Genomic DNA, 13,876 nt, shown 5'->3' with positions numbered 1-13,876 from the left:
ACAATCAGGTATACAGAGTGGTTCAGGGTGCCTAGCAATACTCTCTATTTCTTTAACCCCCTTAAAGTCGAATTTAAATTTCTTGGTTTTGGCTGGACCCAAGTGGTTGTGTGCCTTAAGCGGGGATGGTATAAATCAAGAGTGTGCTGCATCAGCAAAATGCTTTTTTTATTGTGAACTTTAGAGACGTCATCTGTCACCCTTTACAAATTACCAAGGAAATTAAAATGTTTCAACTATCTTTCTGTCAAAGCAAAAGGTAATTAAATTAACCTAGCATTGTCTTTCCTTTGTGAGATGGGTTGCACAAGACCCTTCAATGGTACTTGAACCATCCCTTCCTCTTACTAGTGAATGCAGGAGCTGAATGCCAAACCATGGCCCCTGGCAAACAAGAAGGACCTGTCAGCTTGGTTGGAGGACCTTCGAGGATTGCAGAGGTAGAAATATATTTTCTTTTTTAAAAAAACGCAACCACCTTAGGGGACTCCCCTTAAAAAAATTCCCAGTGAGAACTGTGCATGCTCCATAGTCCTAGTCAATTCAAAAAGCAGACAAGGAGTGGGTGGTGGAATGAAGTGTCCTGGAGAAAGCATAGCTGGCTGGAAGCCTGAATAGGAATGTTTCTGTTGGGAGGTGAGGATGAAATGCAACATTTTGTGGAGGGTCCCACTTGTTTAGTTTATCTGGAAAGTTCTGAATTCAAAATCTTGCAAGCGGTAGCATCTCTTGGCAGAACTAGCATGCGTTACTCGTTTATTTAAAGTTAATATCACCGAGAAGATTTCTCGGAGCTTTTCCAAAACATATTTTGGGGAATTTTTTTTTTGAACAAAGCCAATTCCTGTAATAAAGCTTCTGCAAAAGCTGAGTCAGAATTGCGCTGTCCAGGCATGATTTGTGCTTCAAAGGGGAGGAGGAGACGTGATTTGTGTGAGTCGGGGAAAGCGATCATCTTTGCATGTTTCCTCTTGCTTGGTGTATTTTATCCTGAATCTGTACTTTGATTCTTCTAGTAATGAAGTAGAGCAGGAGGCTGAAGCCCCATCCTTTGACCACTATATGTCTTATCCAAAAAGTCCTCTGGATCCTGATATTTAATTAGGTGTTGTCTCCACATTTTCAAACATAAGGGCTAGAAATTTAGAGTCAGTGTTGCTGCTGATTTTAAATGAAAGCTCTGAGATTCTTAGAAAGTGCAGAATTCTGCGGCTAATGTCACATTCTGTGTTTGATTTTCTATATCTGTGTTGATATGCAGGCCTGTCTATATTCTGGTCAGAGTAGGTAGAATTGCTGCAAGGACAGCCTTTTGCTACTAAAACAGATTAGGTGAGTTGCGCATTCAGGGCTGGAGAGGGAGACTCTGCAACCTCCAGAGGACGAGTTTCCAAAAGCCATCAACAGATGGCAAGTGCTTTATCACTGTCGTCAATGTTGCACACATTTGTGAGAAACACAAGCCGCTCTCTACGCTCTGCAGCAACAAAGAGGACTTGCTGCTTAAAATACAGCACTGACAGCATAGCAGTTGGTTCACAATATCACAAATCGGCAAAGATTGTCTAGTGGTTTGCTGCCCGTCATTTAGTAAACGGCAGAAGAACATGTCTAGTGCTAACATGTTTATCCAAAACACATTCGATGCAGATATTTTCACGGGCATTTTTAGTGGCGTTTTTCTTCTTTTTAATTAGCAAATAGGCATGAGCAAGCCAGTCCTGAGACGTGGAATTGACGAACCACGCAAAGCGACCCCCCAAGCTCTTGGCATCACTGAACATGCAGCGTGGGTGGTCTTTGCTGTGGCTGTGAAGTAATTCCCCTCCTGATCAAGAAGACTTGATTGGATTTTCTCCCCCTCCCTAGGCAGCATCTGTTAAAATTTTCAGCCTCAGGACTGTCAGTCCAGCACCTCCCTTTGGTACCCAGGACCATCCTTTTCCATCTGGCGGGTCAGTTCTGCTGAGGTCAATCCAAGAATAGGATGACTTTGCCTGCTTTGGGATTGTGTTATTTCCCCATCTTTCCCTCTGTGCTCCTTCACCCAGGAGTAAGCAATGGCTTGGTGGTAGGAGGGACGGTTGTATCTCTGTGTGCTAGGGGTTGTGCAGCTGACAGAAGTAAACTTGGAGCTATTGACACAGCAATATCTAAAGACGTAGTCAGGTCTCTGTATAATCTACAGTGGTGGGGTATATAAAATCTTACCTAGCCTAATCGATGAGAGATGGCAAGTGGGTTTTTCTGATCCATGCAAAGTTGCAGGTGCTCCCTTTGGGCCTGAAGCCCTCCCCTCTGAGGACCCACTTTCCTTGGCTTCTAATGAGGTCAACTTAATGAAAATACAATATAAAAGCTTTGTTTATGTTGAAACCTAAATATTTGCTCTTTCAAAAAACGAAACTTGAGGATCTTTAAGAATATAGTGGTACCTTGGTTTACGAACTTAACCCGTTCCACCAGTCCTTTCTTAAACCAAAGCGTTTTTAAACCAACGCGTGCTTTGCCATAGCAGTGGGGGACTCAATTTACAAATGGAACACACTCAACAGGAAGTGAAACATGTTCTGCTTCCAAGGCAAATACTTTTCTGGGAATACTTTTCTGGGGTCCCTGCTCTCTCATTCACCCTCTGGTCCTTCATTGTTGAATCAAGTGATGATGGGTGGTCTTTTCAACAAACCCTCAATCTGCATATGTTAAGGGAGAATATAGGTTTTAGGTTGGGACTCATAGGTTAATGGAAATAACCCAATGCCCTAGATGAACCTTCTTTTGTGGAAGGAAGGGCTTCAAGTCAATGGGGGCAGGGTTTGTGTGTACAAGACATTCCCTTGTCCATAAAAAAAGAGAAATTGATAGAGGCAAGCACTGAGACGCCCAGGGACTATTGCAGAAAGCAGCTGTCATCATGCAGTTCTGCATTGTCAATCAAAGCTGTTTTCAACAATTTGCACTACTTCACATCACTTCCTTAAATTTGTTACAGATAGGTAGCCGTGTTGGTCTGCCATAGTCAAAACAAAAAAAATTCCTTCCAGTAGCACCTTAAAGACCAACTAAGTTAGTTCTTGGTATGAGCTTTCGTGTGCATGCACACGAAAGCTCATACCAAGAACTAACTTAGTTGGTCTTTAAGGTGCTACTGGAAGGAATTTTTTTTGTTTTAAATTTGTTATTTTCTCATGGCGAAACTTTACAGAAGTTCTTTAGAACTACCGGAATAAGCAACGACAGTCAGAATTTTACATATCGGGCCTGAATGTAAATATATCACTTGACAGAAATACATCACTAGGAAGAAACAAGCCAGCTCATTTTATTTTATTTTATTTTTTACTCTTTTTTTTCTTCTTTTTTCTTTTTAGGAAAAAGAGCTAAGTGCTATTAACGGTCCACTATAGCTGCTGAAAAGGTGTATCTCATTTTATACATTTTACTATTGGATTTCTAAAAAAAAAAAAATTCAAGATTTTTCTTTTTTCAAAAAAAAAAAATCATCATGTAAACAAAAACAACAAAAATCTACTTCTTGTGTGTAAAATATATCGTTATTTCTTCAAGGTCTTTTCTCTTCCTGGAGGGGTGAGTGAGTGAAAGGTAGATCATCCTCTTCAATAGAACCCCCTTGTGGGTAGACTACAAAACACACCTTCTGGCCCCAGTGCGTCAAGGACTCTGGAAAAGAGGAAGTCGTCAAGCAGTCAGTTTAATTGTAGCCAGAACATCCACCAGTCAGTGGCTCAATCTAGCTCAGTCACAGAGGTCCCACTTTTCCTGCAGAAAGTTTAATGGCCACTGGCATCTCCACTTAAAAGCAGGGGTGGGGAGCCTGTTCCTTGGAATGTCCTGGGAATCCAACTCCCAACAGTCCGTAGCAGAGCCTTCCTGGATTAAGCCAATGGCCCATCTAGTCCAACATCCTGTTCTCAGAAGTGGCCAACCACATGCCTGCGGGCAGCTAATAATAATATCTTTATTGTCAATGTACAACCTGTGTACAATGAAATTAACTGAGACACCCCCCCCAAATACTAGCAAGCAGGATTCCAGCACAAGAACCCTCCCCACTCCTGTGGTTTCCAGCAACAGGTATTCAGAAGCATCCCTGACTCCAACTGCGAGGCAGAGCACAGCCATTGTGGCTAGTAGCCATCGATAGTTCTCTCCATGAATTTGTCTAATCTTTTAAAGCCATCCACGTAGGTGGCCGTTGCTGCCTCCTGTGGCAGTGAGTTCCACAGTTTACCACTGTGCTATGTAAGGAAGGGGACGGAGGTGGTGCTGTGGGTTAAACCACAGAGCCTAGGACTTGCCGATCAGAAGGTCGACGGTTCGAATCCCTGCGACGGGGTGAGCTCTCGTTGCTTGGTCCCTGCTCCTGCCATCCTAGCAGTTCGAAAGCACAAAGTGCAAGTAGATAAATAGGTACCGCTCCGGCAGGAAGGTAAACGACGTTTCCGTGCGCTGCTCTGGTTCGCCAGAGGCGGCTCAGTCATGCTGGCCACATGACCCGGAAGCTGTACACCAGCTCCCTCGGCCAATAAAGCGAGATGAGCGCCGCAACCCCAGAGTCGGTCACGACTGAACCTAATGTTCAGGGGTCCCTTTACCTTTACCTATGTAAGGAAGTCCTTTCTTTTATCTGCCCTGAATCTTCCAGCTTTTCAGCTTCCTTGGATGTGTCCACAAGTTTGAGTGTTATGAGACAGAGGGAGGAAAACTTTTTTCTTGCCACTTTCTCCACTCCACACATAACTTTTATAACTTCCTATTGGCCTCTTACTCACCTTTTCTCTAAACTAAAAAGTCCCATTCAGTACGGTCAGTAATCAAGAGATTATGGGCGCCACGACATTGAGAGGCCCACAGGTGCCCATTCATTCCTGTGTTAGGAAGGTCATGTAGCAGGTGACGTGAGAGATCTTGTACCCAAACTCCCTGGAGAGTAGCTGGCCAGTCAGAGGAAGAACAGAAGCTCCCTTGATCCATCTAGTTCATCACTGTCTACACTGACTGGCAGCAGTGGCTCTCCAGGGTTTCAGGTAGGAGCCTGTTCTCAGCCTTACCCGAAGATGCTGTCATTGGGGATTAAACCCGGAGCCTTGCTCTGCTCTGCCATTGAGCCATGACCCTTCCTGCCTCCCCACCACCCACAACAAGATGCGAGATGGGGCAGAAAAACTGAATGTTGCCCACTTCAAGAACAGACCTCGAGTTGGCCCTTGTGACCACAGAATGATGGGCTTTGGAAGGCCCCAAATTCAAATCTCTCTGCCCTCACTGCACACATTCGGAAATAGGCTGTTGAAATCTGTGACTACCCTGAACCCGGTGACATTTTCTCCATACATAACCAACGGCCTTTATCCCGTTTCTATGGTGACCACAGTTTTTACTCCTCGTAGAGGCACCCTCCCGCAGGTTCCCCGCTTACCTGTTATCCTATTTACACACTTTGGTTTGTTTTTCCAGTATACTCCAATAAAAAACACTGGCACTCCAGTTAGTATGATAATCAGTCCAACTCCACAGACTACTGGCTCAGAATATAAACTGAAGATCAAGAGAAAGGCCCAAAATGTCAGGTAAGTGATTGGAACCAGGAGATTAACCTGAGAGGGGAAAAAAGATGGCAAGTGTACAGAAGCCTGACATTTCCTCCTGATTCCCTTTGCCCTGTATGCACCAAAGGTGTGATGATAGATTGAGAGGCAGTGTGGTGTAGCGGTTAGAGTGTTGGGCTAAGTTGCGGAGTGCTGGGTTCAAATCTCCCACTTGGCTATGAATCTCACTGGGGTGACCTTGGGCCATGGGCCAAACTAGATCACTGCCTCACCACCAAACTAGACCACCCATGATAGTTATGAGGAGAAAATGGAGAGGGCAAGGAGGACCTTTAGGCTGTCTTGAGCTCATTTGAGGAAAACTGGGATTTAAATGTATTATTACTGTTGGAGAACAATTTTATTACAATTTTTCACCCACCTTTCACACTAGGGTCCCAGGGTAGGTTACAAAAATTTAAACACAAATATAAAAAATAATTTAAAACAACTTCAATAGGTAATACTAATAATAGGTAATATCTAATAAGAATGTTTGTAATCAGTAATAATAGTTATTAACTGATTGAGGAGGCCCAGCAAATCTTCTCCCAGACATGAAACTCAGTCATTCCTGTTCTTTCATTAAAAAATTAATAAATCTGTTGTCTTGTTTGCTGCTTTTAGTAAAGTATTTAAGGATTTTGATAGTGGGTTGCTTTCAAGCTTGGACTGAGGGCCACCTTCGGAGTTATAAAAATGAAAGGATGGGTAAAAAATATGTTAAATACACAATACATACTCACAATTTAACTCAAGAGAACCCTGGGAACTACCCAACCATTTCCCAGAAATATACACCTGTGTGTTGCCACCCTGCTAGTTTGCCGATGAGACTGAGTTTCTTTGTTGTGACTTAACACAATAAAAGGTGAATTGAATGGGGTGCAGATTCTCCTTTTCCCAGAATGCTGAACAAAGCATTGGAGAAACCTGCAAAACTGGTTTTGTGCCAGACTGCAAAAACTGAAAGTGTGTCCTTTACAGGAATCGACCAACACACCTACAGGAATTGGTGCAATCTCCCACTGTCACAAAAGCTACTACAGCTCATGTGATACTCCTACCATTCTCACAGGAGGTGCCCTCCCCTCGTCCCCATTCTTGCCTTTGCTGTGCCAGTATTTGGAGGAATCCGGAAGAAGGTGGAAGCTGCAGCGGCAGAGCACAACCCCCTTCTCCTACCCAATTCTCCCTCTGGTGAAGAAAGGGCCTCTCTGGACAACCTGTTTCCTGATCAACCACCCAGATCTGCTGGCACAAAGCTTACGCGGAAGTCAAACTGTGTCTGACCTTTCTTGGGCATCTGTTCTCATTTGTTTGTGGGGCAGATATAGGATGGTGCACATTCGGCCTGGGCTGCCTGTGGGTTATTTGTATGCCTCCCTGTCAATCATTCATGCAGCCCAATCTTCCCAGGGTGTTTATCCATCACTTTCCTGGCTGCAAACAGTATGGTTTGTTTGTTTTTAAAAATGGATTTTCTGCTCTAGGGTGGCAGGACCCCTTAACCAGTGGTAGCTGGTGCCACTTGTAGTGGGGCAGAGGGAAGGGGAGTGACCCAAACCTAGTTTTCTCCTCCTCCTGGGAGAAGGAGAAAACTAGGAGGAGGAGGAGGAGGAAAGTGGCAGGAGTGATGCCACCTCCTGGAACGGCAGCTGGGCTTGGAAGAAGCGAGGCTGAGGTTGCCCCACCTGTCATCATGGACCAAACTTTGAGCTGCTGTACACCAAACCTTCCTGTCTTTCTTTGAGCCCATCCCTCCAAAGCAGTGACAGTCTGGAGATCACCCCCTGGGCTGGTGGCAGATGAGAGGACCGTTTTGCGTGGTTGTGGCTGCTGACAGGCTGCAAGGAAAGCCTCCCCTTTCACTCCTCCTTCAGGTGCATCGTGGGAAGTGAGCATCATCCGCAAGCCTACCAAACCCCTAAAGAATCAAGAGAGGGTGCATTCGGAGAGCCCCAATATTTTTCACCTTGATGGGTCTGAAGATTTTGGGCTTCTTCCAGCGCAGCACAATCAAACCGATTATTGTCACTCCGTAGCAGAGGTAGTTGATAAAGGACACATAATTGATCAATGTGTAGGTGTCCCCAACAAGCATGATGACCACTGTGGCCAGACACTGGGGAGAGAAGAAGAAATGGAAATGGAAACATTACTGGAAGAAAAGCAAGGAAACCTTCTCATTTCTATGTTTTATTTATTGCGACTCCCTGGACAGGGCATACTTTTTCCATCAGCCCCGAGGCTCTTCTATGTTGTGTACACACTGTGTATTAAAAGCATGCCTGAAAAGTGCGCAGCCCCAGGAATCTTGGGTATTCTGGTTGGCTCAAGCTATTATTCCCAGCCCTCTTAACAAACTATGGCTCCCAGGAATTTGGGAGGATGGGGAATGTGCTTTAAATGTGCACTCAGCAATTCTCTCAGAAGTTCGACAAGCTTTCTTTTTGGCACTAAGTGAAGGCCTCAGGGGTGGATGGGATATAAATTCAATAAAGAATAATGATTCTAAGGAGTATTTTTTATTTATTTTAGATTTATTGCTTTTATTCAGTTTTTTATGCTGGGATTTTTCTTCTATGTTGTGTTGTGATTTCATTGTAAGAGAGCTGGAGAGCTGCACATACATAAAACTTTAAACCTCAACGGAGTCTGGCTCAGTTTAACGCAACTTCCTATTGTGGGATGTACCGGTAATCCACTGGGAGCAGTCAAGTACAACATTCCTTGCTTTGCTAGAATGGACATGCAAGGGAATGTTTGGTCCAGCCAGTCAAAACTTCCTGTTCCTCCTGGCCTGGAGCATCCTTCCTTGCATGTGACTAGTAGGTGGGCGTGACCTTTCCAGACCTGGTAAAAGACCAAGTCACACTGCCACCTTTCTCTCTTCTGCTTCCCTTTTTATCCTGCAAACTTCCTGGACTGCTAGTCTGCAGTCACTAGGTCAACTCCCATATGTGGTAAACCTATTTGTAAATGTTTGTAACTTTAAGCCTAAAGCCTGCCTTCAGGGATTGCACTGTGCTCTGCCTGATCGTGAGCAAAACTACTTTTTGTTACTTATGAATAAGACTGTGGTGTCTTTAATCTTTTAGGATGGATTCAAGGGGTCTTTACCAGGAATAATAGAATCTAGATATCCCACCTTTCACTCCCCTTAAGGAGTCTCAAAGGAGCTCACAATCTCCTTTCCCTTCCTCCCCCACAACAAACACTCTGTGAGGTGAGTGAGGCTGAGAGACTTCAGAGAAGTGTGACTGGCCCAAGGTCACCCAGCAGCTGCATATGGAGGAGCGGGGATGTGAACCCAGTTCCCCAGATTACGAGTCCACCGCTCTTAACCGCTACACCAAATTGGGTGGAGGAGAGTCCTCTTGGACCCTACTTGCTGGTTTCCCATAGGCGACTGTTTGGACACTGTGAGGAGAAGTTGCAGGACTAGGCGGGCCATCAGTCTGATCCAGAAGACTCATGTTATGTGATTGCAAGAAGGGGAGCAGGCAGGCAGGGGTCAAAGGAAGGCAGCTCCCCATCCTCCTTTCAGGCAAGCAAGAGGCATGACTGCTGCCAAGGGAGACTTCCCACCAGCTAAAAGCATGTAAGCAAGGCAAGAGGTGTGACCAGGGGATAGACAGCGCTGGGCAAGGTCTTGGCCTGGAGGGCTGCATTCAGCCCTCAGCCAGAGGTTCCTGAACCCTTCTTAAGAGGTTTGCTATGAAACAGACACACATACCTCTTAACATGCACTCTTCCCCCCATGCTTATCACTGGGATGCTCTCAGAGGAATCTGTAAGCCACAAAAGCTGGTATCGGAGGAATAATGAAGCATCTTGTCATTTTATGCTTGTAAACCCCTGAGAAACCTATTTGGGCACAGAGTCGTATGTAAAGGAGAAATACCCACACAGACAAGAAGGGCTGGGATCGGGGTGCAGTGTTGGACGTGGATCATGGCCAACAAGCTGGGCAAATGTCCTTCTCGGGCTCCGGAGAAACACAGTCTAGAAGGAAAAGTAAAACTGGTTAGTGGGATCAGGAGATCATCAACTGCATCATGGAGAGAGCAGCTTATGTTCTTCATTTTCTTCTGGCTACTGAAAGATTTGAAATCAAACAGAGATGGCTCAACAAGGGGAATAAATAATAATAATAATAATAATAATAATAATAATAATAATAATAATAGGCTACTTAAGGCTGCCAAACTGACCTCAAAGGAACTAACTTCTGTTTCTCGTAGTAAGTAGAGATAAAGACGGTAAGAAAACAGGAAATATAAACCGCCCTGAGACCTGCTGATATAGGATGGTATATAACTTCAATCAATCAATCAATCAATGTTCCACCTGTTGATGCATTTGGGGGATTTGCATGTAAACATGCAGCACACCCAGATGACCTCTTTATTGGCCATTGATCCTGATTTCCTTGCACAAAGTTTGTGGGGAGGTGAGACCATGTTGGCCGTTCATTGAGGATTCATCCTGATCAGTTTTTGCAGGAGGTTTCACAATACTGTGTCAGGGCAGTGTTACACGAGCTAGTTCCCAGGATGATTTAACCATCAATCCCTCTTCCCAGGGCACTCTTGAGAACTGAAGTTCCCTGAGGGAAATGGGGGTTGGGGTCCTAACAACTCAGCCCCCACAACAAACAACACTTCCTGGGATTCTATGGCAGGAGCCATGTCTGTTGAAAGTGGCCAGATCCTGCTTTCAACGTGTGGTGCAGATTGGGCCTTGGCATAAGGCAGCTTTCTGTGTTCTTATGTTCCTGTCGGTTTTGTTGTTTCTTAACATAATGGAGTGGTTTAGAGCAAACTGCAAATTCTACACCTAATTTTTACCTCACAGACTTAACCCCATATACACCACCGCGAGTGATATGGAGGAAGGGCAGGACACAACTAAGATGAGTGAATAAATCTGTCAAAAGTGACCCACAACAAAGACTCAGAGCTAGCCAAGAAAGCAAAAGGTTTCCCCTCACCCATTCCGGAAAAAGAAACAAAATCGTACTTCGTCTAACCTTGATGAGGTAAAAAGGTATCCGTTTATTCCTCCAAATGTAGACAGAGCCACAGAGACGGGCATAACCCACGAAAAATAGCCCAGTAACTTTTCACCAAATGTCTAAAGCAACAAAAGGCAGAGAAACTGAAACATAATACCACACGGCACAGAGCAGGAATAATCGTAATTAAAAAAAGGAAAAAACGGGGAGGGGAAGGAAAGGAAAGGTCCAGGGGCGCTTTTACTTACTACCGCCACAGCGTTGGAAGACAAGAGCTCTTGGGGTGACATGGCAGTGAAGTAGGCGATATTGGTGAAGGTGTAGACAAAGGTCACCAATGGGATGGAGATGAAGATGGCACGAGGTAGATTCCTGGCATTCGAGAAAGGAGGAGGGGGCAACAAAAAGCATTAACAGGAACACATAATGCGGAGAGCGCAGATCCGCACTGGATCTCTTTCAGCACAGACAGCGGGATGAGGTCAGCAGGGCAAAATCTAACCTAAAACCTGTAGGAAAAGACTTTCTGATGGTGAGAGCTCTTCAACCGTGGAATGGACTGCCTCAGAAGGTGGTGGAGTTTCTCCGTTGTTGGAGCTTTTCGTGCAGAGGCTGGGTGTAGAGGCCATCTGTTGGGGATTATTTGAGCTGTGGTTCCTGCCTTGCAGAGGGATGGACTAGAGGATCTCAACAGGACCCTTCCAACTGTACAATTTTGGGATTCTGCGAGTGGATCAAGGCTTAGTACACATGGTGTTTTATTCTACCATCGGTGGGGACTGAGCACTTGGCGGTTCCCCCCTACATAGTCCGCACAGGAACTAGATCGATTGTGTATTTTTGGCGCCATGGAAAGTGCTCGCTGATAAACAGTGTTTTGTTCCAAAATCAAAAGCTCACTGCAAAGTCATTCTGCATTACCTGCAGTGTTTCCATATGGAAACAGATGCAGGCAGCCCTGGCAATGCGTGGGGTGTGTGTGTGTGTGTGTGTGCCTGCCTATCTACACCTTCCTAATAATGTTGTGGGTGGACATATACCAAGTTTGCAATCCCCACTTCTGCCTTTACTCGCCTGGAGAAGCAAAGGGTGTTGGATAACCTAGTCAAGGGGTTCGTTTTGCAAATGTGTGTCAAGCAGCCATGCCCACACTTGTGGCTGGAAGGAGCTGGAATCTGGAACTGAAAGCAGCGCAAAGTGTTCCAGATTTAGAAGAACTACATTTTTGTGCTGCAGACAAGCTAGTGTGCCCACAGCCTCATTCATTCTTTATGGCTTCACTCGGAATCTCATTCTAGCGCTGCTATGAAACTGAGCCTGGGGCTTTTGCTACTGACAGGTAAGCCATGGCTTTAAAAAAGAGAGGGGAGGGGAAGAAATGGCGCCGCAAAAAACACAGCACAACCAAAAAGCAGGGCGCACGAATATTATAAACATGCAAATGGTACATCAATGCAAAAGATGGGAACAGAAAATATTCTCATGCAGGGATGCCAGCTGACACCAAAGGAAGCCATGAACACTCCCAGGGCAGGATACACCCCAGAGCCAGCCCTTGGATAAATTGGGCCCTGGGGGAGGGCCGCTGGGGTCAAGTTTGCAGTATCACCAAGTTGTGTGGCTTCTGCAGGATTTCAAAAGAAGAAGAGGAATTTGGATTTGATATCCTGCCTTTCACTCCCTTTAAGGAGTCTCAAAGCGGCTCACATTCTCCTTTCCCTTCCTCCCCCACAACAAACACTCTGTGAGGTGAGTGGGGCTGAGAGACTTCAAAGAAGTGTGACTGGCCCAAGGTCACCCAGCAGCTGCATGTGGAGGAGCGGAGACACGAATCCGGTTCACCAGATTACAAGACTACTGCTCTTAACCACTACACCACACTGGCTCTTGCAGAGTTAGCGGAAGGGCTTTAGCTCAGTGGCAGAGCATTCGCTTTGCATGCAAAATGTCCCGGGTTCCATCCCCAATGGCATCTGTTCAGGGAGGGCTAGGAGAGACCCCTGCCTGAAACCCCGGACACTCTTTGCTGCCAGTCAGTGAAGACAACACTGAGCTAGATGGAGCAACAGACTGACTCAGTGTAAGGCAGCTGCTAATATTCCTAGAGGTGCCAATGAAAAGGACCCAGAGTAGATCCACTGATATTAAAAGACCTAAGTTAGCCACACTCATTAATTTCAGTGGGTCTCTCTCTCTCTCTTTTCAGACATGTGCAGAAAGGCAGGTGCTAGGAGACACCGCGGATGGTTTTCCTCCTAACCCCAGGTCAGACGGGAAGCAAAATACTTGCCTGCGAGGATCAACTAATTCCTCCGTCACATAATTTAGGAAGTTCCACCCACTGAATGCAAAGGAGCCCTGAAGGAAGGCTAGCGCCAAATGCCCCACCGAAGGGGTCATCCAGAAATTGAAGGCATTGCTTGGCAAGAGTTCTTCGTAGTTTCCTACAAGCAGAGCGTAATGCAAAAGTTAATTCAGACATGCATCTCAGTGCCCAGCCACCCCTCATGCAGTCAATATGTTAGAAGAGCAGGGGGACATGTCCCAGGGAGAAGCAGAGGCCTCCTCTGGACTGGGCCAGTCTCAGCTTCTTTGCTGTCTGAGATGAAAAGACAAGGTTGCCCCCTTGCTTAGTCAGCCTCCCCTCACTCCAATGAGCTACTGCACAGGCTGGAAACACTTTGCATTCTTAATTTCTGCATGCCAGTAAAGAAAGCGAGCAAATCTGCTCAAAGAAACAGGGAAGGACAATCTTGCAGTATAGCTGCACAACATATTTATTAAAAAAAAGTTTAGTTGTCCAGGCTTCCCTAATCCTACCATTAGGCAGAGGGAGCAGCATTGTGGGTCTCAGTCTGAGGACTGAATCCCTCTCAAAAAAACCTGCTCCTCAGGGCTACCTGGAGAAGGGGTGTGGATGGCACACCAGTTTACTTCTCTGGTACAGTTCCAAGCAGGGGGACAATAACAAGTTGAACCCTGTGCTCATCATCTGAAGTCCTTTTCCATGGGCCTCCTCTGAGGGAGGTGTTTGTAGGGGGGTGGCAACATGAGAAAGGGCTTTCTCTGTGGTGGCTCCCCATTTACGGAACACTTTGTCCAGGGAGGCAGGCCAGGCGCCAACCTTATCTCTTTTTAGGTGCCAGGCAATATATAGATATAGATATAGTTATAGATATAATTGGTGCATTTTAGGTTCTTTTGGCACCTGTTTTTAATGTATTGGTTTTTGCAGGTTGCTTTGAGT

At 45.6% G+C, this 13,876-nt stretch overlaps 1 protein-coding gene across 1 annotated transcript in view; it reads right to left on the bottom strand.

Moving 5' to 3' along the window:
* Window positions 1-3,317: 3,317 nt before the first annotated feature.
* Window positions 3,318-13,876, bottom strand: part of SLC7A10 (solute carrier family 7 member 10) — a 44,407-nt gene continuing 33,848 nt past the window's right edge. Inside the window, 8 exon segments of the mRNA XM_083753066.1 lie at window positions 3,318-3,577; window positions 3,580-3,681; window positions 5,441-5,618; window positions 7,585-7,734; window positions 9,521-9,617; window positions 10,645-10,748; window positions 10,878-11,001; window positions 12,920-13,073. Coding sequence (XP_083609192.1) covers window positions 3,555-3,577; window positions 3,580-3,681; window positions 5,441-5,618; window positions 7,585-7,734; window positions 9,521-9,617; window positions 10,645-10,748; window positions 10,878-11,001; window positions 12,920-13,073 — 932 coding nt within the window. The 3' untranslated portion in view covers window positions 3,318-3,554.

This window comes from Podarcis gaigeae (assembly GCF_964106915.1).
Source record: "Podarcis gaigeae genome assembly, chromosome: 8".
Classification (NCBI taxonomy): domain Eukaryota; kingdom Metazoa; phylum Chordata; class Lepidosauria; order Squamata; family Lacertidae; genus Podarcis; species Podarcis gaigeae.
Note: the sequence above shows the minus strand (reverse complement) of the source record. Positions and strands in the feature narration are given on the sequence as shown.